The 10,967-nt window shown below is 41.4% G+C and overlaps 2 protein-coding genes across 5 annotated transcripts; both read right to left on the minus strand.

The window, feature by feature from the left end:
• Positions 1–223: 223 nt before the first annotated feature.
• Positions 224–4,614, minus strand: hsh2d (hematopoietic SH2 domain containing). Of its 4 annotated transcripts, none has more exons than XM_078108469.1 (6): positions 4,434–4,614; positions 3,796–3,955; positions 2,825–2,914; positions 2,541–2,706; positions 2,166–2,405; positions 224–1,675 (listed from the first exon to the last, which is right to left on the minus strand). In XM_078108469.1, the coding sequence occupies exons 2-6, from the start codon at positions 3,921–3,923 to the stop codon at positions 1,277–1,279; spliced, it is 1,023 nt and encodes a 340-aa protein (XP_077964595.1). In that variant the 5' UTR covers positions 3,924–3,955; positions 4,434–4,614; the 3' UTR covers positions 224–1,276. The 4 variants fall into 4 exon arrangements, with proteins under 4 accessions (XP_077964595.1, XP_040040858.2, XP_040040857.2 ...); XM_040184924.2 differs by having other exon boundaries at positions 4,383–4,588; XM_040184923.2 differs by having other exon boundaries at positions 2,166–2,706; positions 4,434–4,564.
• A 573-nt stretch (positions 4,615–5,187) lies between these two features.
• LOC120824247 (ras-related protein Rab-8A) lies at positions 5,188–10,939 on the minus strand. Its single transcript, XM_040184932.2, has 8 exons — positions 10,356–10,939; positions 9,798–9,858; positions 8,938–8,998; positions 8,510–8,587; positions 8,183–8,272; positions 8,001–8,066; positions 7,514–7,564; positions 5,188–7,405 (listed from the first exon to the last, which is right to left on the minus strand). The coding sequence occupies exons 1-8, from the start codon at positions 10,477–10,479 to the stop codon at positions 7,316–7,318; spliced, it is 621 nt and encodes a 206-aa protein (XP_040040866.1). The 5' UTR covers positions 10,480–10,939; the 3' UTR covers positions 5,188–7,315.
• Positions 10,940–10,967: the final 28 nt, after the last annotated feature.

The following is a 10,967-nucleotide window of genomic DNA, read 5'->3' on the forward strand; positions in this document are numbered from 1 at the left end:
GTGCCAATAAATACATTTTATTTATTGGCATTTTAGATATATTACATTGTGATCTATGTAATATATCTAAAATGCCAATAAATAAAATTGCTGAATTGAAAATGAGATAATAAACACAGACATCTGGTGGTTCGTCATTCCTATTGTTCTCAATCCGCCTGGCTGTTTTGTCTCAACCAGCAAGGAAGTTTCCAAAAAAAGGGGAACATTTTGAACAGATGTATGGATTTTTACTTTGCTTTATTTTAACATTAACCAACAACGTTTTCATTAACTCACAATCTTCAAGTGTTTCCCTTCAGTGGCGCCACCACAGCCTTCATATTCATTACATACCATTTCCCTCACCATCCACAGTTTCTTATATTGTACTCTTATATATACTCATTTTAAAAACAAAACAAACGTTTATACTATGAAACATTTAGGACCGGAGTGGGAATGGAAAACCTTTACATTGTAAAATCATGTCCATTTCCCACTTGTTGAAAGTCTACAATGACACAAGTTGTTTCTACTGGTTTTGTATGACAACCTCTTCTATTGTTAAACATATCAAACTGAAAAATGACTCAATAATCAATCCAATTATTGAAGGCAACAAGAAAGTCATAGCATCCTTAAAGTACTACTTTGTTACATTACGAGAACATCCACAGTAAAATGACACACACACACACGCACGCACGCACGCACGCACGGGATAGAAATGGACCGGCACATGAAGACATGACATGCAATGACAATAGTGAGAAGGGAAGTACAGAAGGAAGAAGCTCATAAGCTCATACAAGACGGTTCAAAAGTTATTTAATAGCTCAGCTATTTAAGTAAATGAGAGGCTTCGTAACAATAATCAAGTTGTATAAATTATAAAGAGCAAATGTTCTAGATGTTTTACAGTACTAATATTAGTCTCCTGTATTCAAAGTGACTGACATTTCTGATTTGCATGCCCTGCATCACGTTTCCGACAGATACCTGTCCATCTATTACATCACAATGAGACAGATAAGAACATTTCAGCTTTGCCCTACTTCTCCTTTTGCAACAATGTTCATCTGTTGTCTAAAATAAACTAAAGATAAAGCATTCCACAGTCTAATTACAGTCACACAAAGACAGCAGTCAAACCTTTAAGATCCTTTTCGAAACCTTATCCTTTTGGGAGGACCGATTCAAGCTCCTGCTTTTATTTCGCATCATGCTTTTGTCCTGCCCGCACTTTAGTGTTTGATCCATCTGTACATTATATTTGTAGGGTGGCAGTGGTGCATCAAAAGCCTGGAGCAAAAGGTGGAGGTGGAAGGTATTCGTAAGGTAACTCTCCTTTAGTCAGTTCCACATTGGTGCAGCTCTGTGACGTTTGGGAATCGGAGGTCCGCAGCTCCGTGATAGACTGGTACTCGTTCCCAGCTGTTCCACCCCTCTCAGTCTCCTTGGCGTAGTCCTGCGACAGGCTTTTCTTCTTCAAGAGCCTCTTCTTGAGGTTCTTCAGGTTGGAGGCGACCGAGGCCTTCGCCTCCTGGTTCTTTGCGAACGGGACGCCGCCGCCGAGGGGGTTCTGAGCGGCCGCAATGTCTCGTTTCGGTAAAGGCAGGGAGGCCCGAGCGGGGACCCGAGGAGGCTGCGCAGGCGGAGGGTCGCCGGACGTGCATCTCCTTCCGGTCACAGGCTGTAGATTGTGAACACGAAACGTACAACGTGGACGTTTGTGAGAACATATAAAAGGGAACAAATAGAGGACAAGATCTTTAAAAATCATGGCTAAACAAACAAGACAACGTTCATATTCAGCTTTGTCTGGACTGCGTTGGTGTGTTCTTATCAGGTTTGATTGACAGCGGCCTTGAAGTGAACCATAATAACACCCACAACTGTCATCTGATTTTGTTTTTACGTTTGCTTTGTATTTGATTTGTGCACAGAAGTTATCAAGACATTTTTCTTCCCGAGCCCACTTCAATTGAGTGAAACAGAAAAATCTCATGGAAAACAACCGTAACTGTTCAAAAGTCAGGAGAAAACCGAATGTAGCAATGTGTCCTTATGAGACCTTCAGAAACAGGAAGCTGGATGCAACAAAACTCCTCAGAAATGTCCTTGACCTTGATCTGAAAAAAGTATTTTTAAGTTCAGGAAGCTTCTATAAAAAAATGTTTGACCTGGGCTGGAAGAGGGAGCGCGGCTCGTGGGATCTCTTCTTCCAGATTAGGGTAAAGCCGACCCGGAAGCCAGACTCTGGAGCCATTTGTTCCAGAAGAAAGGGCAGGTGGGACTTCTTCTTGGGATGACGGGTGACATAAGCTCGAATGCAGCGAGTTGGTTGGCAAACAATTCATGTCGCCGTTCTGACTTCTTTGGGGAAACACCAACTCCGCGTAGTCGGACTTGTTTTCCGTCATCTTCAGTGAGATCAGAGACAGAAAGAGAGAAAGACGAGACAGAGCTGGCCGGCCAATAAGCAGATATAGTGGTGGTCTGGATGGGTTACACTCAATGACGTCCACAAACTCGTGACACCTGTGTCCACTACTCACCTGTTCAATGGGGACAGTCAGCAACTCACTGAAAGGCCTGATGGGAGTCCGTCTGTGAAAGTCCACCATGTCCTGCAGGCAACGGTGATGCCTGCTGTCCCCTACGATGTTGTACTGGCCGTCCTCCGAGGCGTCAATCATGAAGTGCCGGCAGCGGTCCTCGGCACTGATCCACAAGGAGACGGAGAGAGAGAGAGAGAGAGAGAGAGAGAGAGGTAGGGTCATCGAACCGTCGGACCGAACGGGGAGGAACGTTGGGTGTGGAACGTTGAACGGAAGCCCACCGGTAAGAGAGAGAGTAGCCGACCCGGCTCTCACCGAGGCGGATGAGGAAGTAGCCAGGAGGCTTGGACATCAGCCGTTCCTCTGCCTCCCTGCACAAACAAAACGTATGCAAATGGCACACAAAGACGACACATGTACTTTCATCTGCAAATGGTCTGACGTGTGAACCGGAGCTGGAAATCAGTGAAAGTCTCCCATTTATCATCTTTAATTCTTAGGAAACAGCTTAGTGTTCAGTACATGAGAACATTCTCTTATAGGACGTAAACATCAATTAAAAAAAGGACACTGAGCAATAGAACTGTCACTAGACAGGTGGAGTACACGATGCTATTAATGATTATACGGTTTGAAATGTGTAATGTGTAAACTGGGTGTGGAGGAAGAGTTTTATTATTACACGAGGCTTCCAGCTACATCACACGCAATACGTCTATAATCAATGTTTTGTTCTTGTAGATAAAAAGGTGCGCGCTTCAGTTTTGCTCGTTCTTTTCACTCGGAATGCTTCTTCTAATTCCGGTTACATGTAATTGTTTTTTTCAAAGCCAAACGCCAGTTAAAGGAGCACATGCTCTACTGAGGGGGGTTTGCAATAGTGACCATTCATCTGCATGTGGTTGCAAAGAACTTCCTTAAAATTCATTTTTACTTCCTGGAAATAGAACAGAATTTAACATTCAACTGTTTATTGTCATACTTTCTTTCTACTCCTTTTGAGTCCTTCTTTTGTGTTGATCTCTACAAAGTAGAAGGCACATTTAAACTTTTACAATTGGTGTTGTGCTGCTTTTAACCGGACTTTAACATCATATATATTAAGCAGCGTAAAAATTCACTGAAAATAACAAAAATAAAAACACAGAATACACAACACTGGTGCCTTTATCATGTTTTTAAAAAACACGGCTCTCAACATTCCTCCCCGGCTGACATCCACTGCTGCAGATGAGGGCAGCAATACACTTACTTCCTGGAAACGATGCCATGAAACCATTCTGGGACGACGCCGTTCCTGATCACAAGCCGGTGCTGGGACTCTGTGAACCAGGCGATGGCATCGTGCTGTGCCCCCTGTGACCCCTGGCTGCGCTCCATCGTCCCGGGACAAGACTCATTTAATCCTCCGTCTGTTGCAAAGTTGAGATCTCTTTGAGTTACAGCTCAGGAGAACAGGTGCATTGGGTACGATACGAACCTCGCACACATGTACGAGCTGCTGGTCGACAAAGATCACTGCATTTAGGATAATGTATTGATAACGATCAGACGCCAATGATGTGATGACATTTTTCCTTTTCCATGTTGTCTGCTTATTGTTCAGTTACACATATCTGGAGTGATGTACTGTGAACATTGTTCCACTGTGGAACGACTTAAAAAAATAGACAAAAGCTTTAAGGACGTTGTTCTACTTTCCCAATTTTCACTACTCAAATTACAGAAGGCAAAATAGCTTTGATCAAATTTATTAAATTAAATTTAGCATTTGTAGACTGAGAACACCGTATTTGCAAACTAAACTACAGATTTCTACATTCAGCAAACGGTGCTCACCTTTCCTCGGGCAGCTTCCCTGACAAAAATGACACAGCGCGTCTCACTCACCTGACTACTTTATCTGGGGGCGGAGTCTAAACTCACACCTTTGTGAGCAGCTGTTTACCAGTCACATTCAGAGAAGACTATTATTAGAACGGCGCCCAGAGAGGAATATCACAACATTACAGGTGTGCGCGGTGAGTGAGTGAAGTAAGTGTGAAATGAGAGGTTTCGGTTCCGCCCCTCGACGGCCGTCACGCCACCTTCCGTTTGTTTGTAGTTCAGAGCACCGAGGTGGGTGGAAAGTCACAGGTTAGAATCCAATCTGTCATCACAGAAAGTACAGCGTTGTGAAGGTGTAGTGATGAGTGGCAGTGATGTCTCACTGAGGCCCCGTCACTTCAAAGCGAGTCCTCGATTAGTCGCCTGATATGTTGGAGTTTTAAAGGAAATAAGAAAGCTGTCGTACAAATTACCATAAGCTTATTTCTGATGTAGTCAGAGAGGAAGCACCAGACCGGAACTTTCTGGACATAACGTCCCAGAGTCACAAAAATTAAAAAAAAACACTTTGGTAAGTTTCCTCAAGTGTTGACAGTCTAAATGAAAAATGGGGAAATACTGCACGCAACTTAAGCAATGCAAAATATTTTTCTATAAGTCAGTAGTCTTAGATACTATTTAATACCATTACTATTTGTTTCTTAATAAAGCTAAATAACTTGTCTGACTACTCTGGAATACTAAAATAATCATCTAAATGAATTTCCCCACAATAAAGAGGTGAGGTGATCCACTTGAAGGAAAAAAAAGAAAACCATTTAATTAAGAATCTCTTTTAATAAATCATCAAAACACACATCTACAAAATGTGTAGATCACTAAGATTTATGAACCTTCAGTACAATCATTGTAGATCTTATTTACAATTGCTGAATTATTTCATTTATTTCCCATGAAATCTATCAACAATCAGCAATGAAATCCAAATTTAGTTAAGGGATGCAAACGATATGTTAACGTAGACATTGCAACTGTTTGATCAAGGAATGGATAGACGTAACCCGGGCGAGCCACTTCAACCGAAATTGTGCCAAAAGTCAAGCCACGTTAAAGGCAATGAGTTACATCCACAGGTTAACAGTTAAATAGTAAATTCAACGACACCACTAGAAACGATTCTGCACTCACTGTAAAACATCAAAGGGGAATTTCAGCTTGCAATTAATTTCCTATTCTATTCTTCGAAACGGCTGAACCCAGCATGTACAACAGGATTTGGAGTGACAGAAAATAAAAACCGCAAGAATCCTTTGCTCATTTCTAATCTCAAATGAAGCTCGTCAAGTCGAATGTGCAAAGCCTTCTGAGGGTTTCTACGCACAATGCATAGTTCAGAAGCCCATAATACTGCACCATAACAAGACACGGGCTGTCCCACCAGAGGGGGGAGAAGAGAGACCCGGTGGGTGAGGGGTGAGGGGTGAGTGCATCGGGGGGTTCCTAAAAACATCACCAGGGATGCGAATGCACAAGAGGCCGGAAAAAAGGGAAATGTCAATTGATAGGAATGTTGTAATAGCTCCAAATCAAAGGCCTCCTGTATGTGTCCATCACACTTACTCAAAAGACAACGTTCAGTGCTCAAAGATTTTTAGGAATACATGGAAAATTTGTGCATGAATATTCTTTGCCTGAGACTGCAACCAGCAGTCAACAAATGTTATGAACATTTTCTTTTTGGAGACAGAACAGGAAAAAGTGCATAATAATCAATAAGAACATAAAAGGGCACTTTGTCACTTGGTGCTATGTGTTTTGTTTCACGCCATAAATACTGCTACAGCACAGCCCCAATCCAAGGCCCGTGTGTACGTGCTCCCCCAGTGGATCTGACGACAGGAAGCAGTGTGGGTGCATAAAACAATGACCTCATCATTGCCGCGGGGCCTTCTGTGCCTCTGCTGTGTAACTGCATTCAGGTGTCAGATCTACGTACGGCTAGTTCACCTGCTGAAGTGCAACAAATAAAAACGCAGACCTCACATTAAACACTCCGGCTCTTATTCATAGAAATCTGAACACCTAAAGTGCTGAGGAAAGCGACTACAAAAAAGGAATGTGTGTTCCCTTAAAACAAGCACACTTGGGTCAAGAGCCCAGCCTTACTGCAACCATGTGAATACTTTAAAATAGGCTGAATCCAGGACACACACAAACACACGTGTTGATTTGACAAGAGGAATGTTTCAGCATATGAAATTAAGCGAGAGACACACAAGTAGAAAAGGTGGTCAGAAGACGTGTAAACCCCCAATGTTGATATTGTGAACTATTGTTTCATATTGTGAATCCTAATCAATGATAAATATTTATAGGTTGCATTTACTTAACGTGGATAAAATAAAAGTCCAGGCCACCAATTCAGTACACAAATGTGGCCTTATAGGTTCGGATTGTAATCTCCACACCTTCAAGACATAAACTGCATCAATCAACAGATGGCAGTATATTCAAAATTAGGAAGCCTATTAAAGTAGAAACCTTTTCTGGAAGTATAATTTGGGCCACTTTGAGAAATAATGATCAAATAACCAAAACCTCCCCAAGAAACGAATTAACCTTGGAATCAGACATTATTGCGAATATTAAGACCGTTTCTTCTGTCTCACAAGTCTAAATACAATCTAAGGAATCGAGTTGGGACCGTTAACGTGTTTAGATTTAGCATCTTACCGAAGCCACAGCAGCTAGATTCACAGTTGTCGAGGGAACCGAGATAAAAAGCGATAAACTTGTTTTTTCTTTTAGCCAGAAAGAAGAAAAAAAAAAAAAAAAAAAAAGAAAGAGGCTGAAAAAATAAAATAAGAGATCAGTGTGTGCTCTGTCCAGTTCTGTCCAGCGCGGGACACATTAAGGCGAAGGTGGATGCCGACGCTTCCGTCTCCTCACAGGAGCGTGCAGCGGAAGAAATTGGTCTTCTTGGGTTGTTCTGTAATCTTTACTCCTTGATTGCTGCCTTGCGGGTTGTTGCCCTCCTGAAATACACACAGGTAAGAAAACACAAATTCATATTAGGAGCACTTTAAAAATATTAAAACAGTATATGACGTCACATGCTGCAATAGATTTAAAACAGGTCTTACCAGCTTCTTGTCCATTTTTGCTTTAATGTCTCTGGCGAGGGTTAAGAAGGCCTGCAGACAAAAAACAAGACCATTTTTATTAAATCAAACCACATTAATGATAGTCCTCTTGCTGGGACCAATGGTTTTGGACAAGAAAGATTGTAAGTTTAAGTAACTGCAAGAAAACCAGAACAAACTCCATATGTGCTCACAATCTGAGGGTTTGCAGTAAACAGATTATATGATTACTGAAGAATTATGCCTGTATTTTAATGGTTTAATGAGTTTGTCTGTTGTATTAAAGGCTCGGGACTGATTAGCTGATTATAGATCAGCTGATGGAAAATGGGTCTGAGTGTGTATTAAGGTTCCCTACACACTGGGAATTCTATACAGTACACGTCTGATTTTTAATCATAAGAAAATATTTCATCTGAACTCTTCTGTGCCACAAAGTACAAAGTCAAATAAGTCGACAACAATCGCAGTGACGGCGTGAACTCACATTCTCGACGTTGATGTTGGCCTTTGCACTGGTCTCCATGAACTTGATGCCGTACTCCAGCGCCAGCTGACAGCAGGAGACACAAATCAGGGTCAGTATTCAGCAAAACGAGCCAGGAAAATAAACACGTTTCCCCAACAGGGCTCTCAAAAAGATTTAAAATGTCAACTTCATCATCCCACCTTCTCTCCTTTCTCTTTGGATACCTGACGCTTGTCATTGACGTCACATTTGTTCCCAAGGACCATCCTTTCCACATCTGCTGATGCATGCTGAGATAATTTGGCATAGAGAACAGATAAATAATAGAATACCATAGATTAATACATACTTTTTAGCTTTAATTGAAAAACACGTCTACCAATGTAAAACATGTAAGGCAAGATAATTTGGCATAGTGAGCAAGTGACGGATAATTGATAAGTAAAAGAATGCCAAACATACTTTTTAGCTTTGTATAAAATGAGTGAAAAATCAAAAAAACACTTCTACCAACGTAAAACATGTACCTCTTCAATATTCCGTATCCAGTTCTTGATGTTGTCAAAGGACTTCTCATTGGTGATGTCATACACTAACATTATGCCCTGGAGAGTAAACGACATGAAACAAGTGACCAGCCAGACCAACAAGACACCCATCCTTACTTATTATTAATAGTCCATGAATACACACTAGTGTCTAATGTGATTTTCTGCTGTCCACGACAACCCTTATTAGTGATGGATCACATGATTCTGCGGCCTGATGTAAGAGCATGTTGGTTAAATTCCATAGGAAACAGGGATGCACTTGAGATTGACATGCAAACACAGGCGTCCCGTTAAACTTGAACTAAAGGAGGCACAAAAATACTATTACAATGCATTGAGTGTGTCTCAAATCCCCCAGGTGTGTTCAAACTGCAGTGAGTTAGTAAGATGAGGATGCAACCTACCATGGCTCCTCTGTAGTAGGCTGTCGTGATGGTCCTGAACCTCTCTTGTCCTGCTGTATCCCTGCATAGAAAACACGTGTTATTTTACTCCCCCCAGCTGAATCTAGCTAGGTTGTGTAAGCCAGCTAGATGGCCATCTTTGCATTACGCAAAGAGCGCAGATGCAAAGGAAAACAGCTACTCCAAGGATCAAGTGGGTTTTATTTTGAGTTGCACAAGCAGCAATTTTGAGGAAGCCAAGGACAAGACTTGAGAGATGCCCGAGTCAGCTATTTAGAACATCTGCTGTTGATCATGAGCAATGGATTAGAATAACATATATACTGTTGTCCTTCCATCGTCTTGACGTAGCTATAATGCTAATTGCGCATTAAACCGATTTTCTCTGTGTTAAAGGCAGATGTAGTTTAGAAGATAAAATGTTACTTTAAAGTTAACATTGTCAGTTTACTGTCTGTGCGAGAGTGAACGTCTCACAATACTACTAAGCAAACACAGATGTTCATCATCTAATCTAACTTTAAGTGGGACTAAGCGAATCTGCCAGTATTGACTAAGAATATATTGGTACAAATATGGTTTTGTTAGTATTTGGCAGAAACAATAATTTAAACTTACTCAGAGCGGAAATTGATTTGATATCAAACAAAAAGGAAACGCAGGAAGTCAATAGTGTTGACAAGAGGATACAAAACGATTGCAAGGTTTAAAATACTTCTTATTTAGACTTATATTTGTATTATAGATAAATATAAGCCTAATGCATGCAATAATCCCTATTATATTTGAGGCTATTGCGTTGAACTGAGTGTAATGATCATTCATCACAAATAGCCTTTAATGTACCGTGACCGTCTTACCAGATCTGTAGCTTGATCTTCTTTCCATCTAATTCTATTGTTCTGATCTTGAAGTCAATACCTGAGGAGAAAACGAGATGCCAATTTCGAATTCAATTCAAGCACATGTTTCATCTGTCGACTTGACAAGGCAGCACACACACAGTAAAATTAATGTTTCACTTTCGAAGCACGCTGAAGATTTCATGAATATGTCACGTTGCTACGAAAGTACAGACAGGAACTCATGACAAAAACGCCAACTAACGTTAGCTCACTGACAGCTTTGAGGCTCGTTAGTTCAACCGGAGATGGTTCATATAAACCCTTCAGGTTATTTTAAAACGATGGTAGAGTGTCCACCCTCACGGCTCAAACATACAGACGCTTTCCAGCTATAGAAACTGGTTAAAATACATTTGTCACTTCTGGAAACGGCCTTCTAACGAGCTGCTTCCTGACTAGCCCACCGCAAAATCTATGCTAGCTAGAAAAGTTAGCACCAAATTAGCGAGACGGGATGGGCTGCTCCCACCACTTCTCGGCAAAGACAACACTGATATTACGACTTTTACCCACCTATCGTGGAGATAAACGTTGAGTTGAAGGCATCTTCCGAAAACCGGAATAGCACGCAGGTCTTTCCGACGCCCGAGTCGCCGATTAAAAGTAGTTTAAACAAGTAATCGTAAGTCTTCGCCATGTTATTAGTTAGCTTACTACTGCGGATATCCCGCCCGTTGTAGAGACTGAGACGTCACTACGTAAGGGCCGTTTTTTGGTTAAATCAACTGTCACTCTTCTCTGTCGTCGTGGCTCCGGAAGTTGCGATCCCGGTTGGGTTCGCTCGTTTCGTCGTCCCTAGTCACCCGGATGAAACGTTTGTCGTTCGACGGAGTGAATCGCGTGGAGATGGACCGTAAAAAGTTGTCAGTCTGTCTCTTTTTTGGTTTTAACGGAAAAAACGAGAAAAAGACTGTCCACTTCCGTTCTACCGCTTTTAAATAAAAACGAGTAAACGGCCGCCAACTTCCGTTGTACCGTTTATGCTTTAAAACGAGAAACGAGTATTTTCGTTTTCTAGGTTTTACGGTAAAAGGGACTATCAAAAGGTACACCGACACAGTTAGTGACAAGTCACAATTATGAGATACTAATTATTCATAGATATGAGATGCCAAGTCATTATAT

Source organism: Gasterosteus aculeatus, chromosome 8 (genome assembly GCF_964276395.1).
Source record: "Gasterosteus aculeatus chromosome 8, fGasAcu3.hap1.1, whole genome shotgun sequence".
NCBI classification, from domain to species: Eukaryota; Metazoa; Chordata; class Actinopteri; order Perciformes; family Gasterosteidae; genus Gasterosteus; species Gasterosteus aculeatus.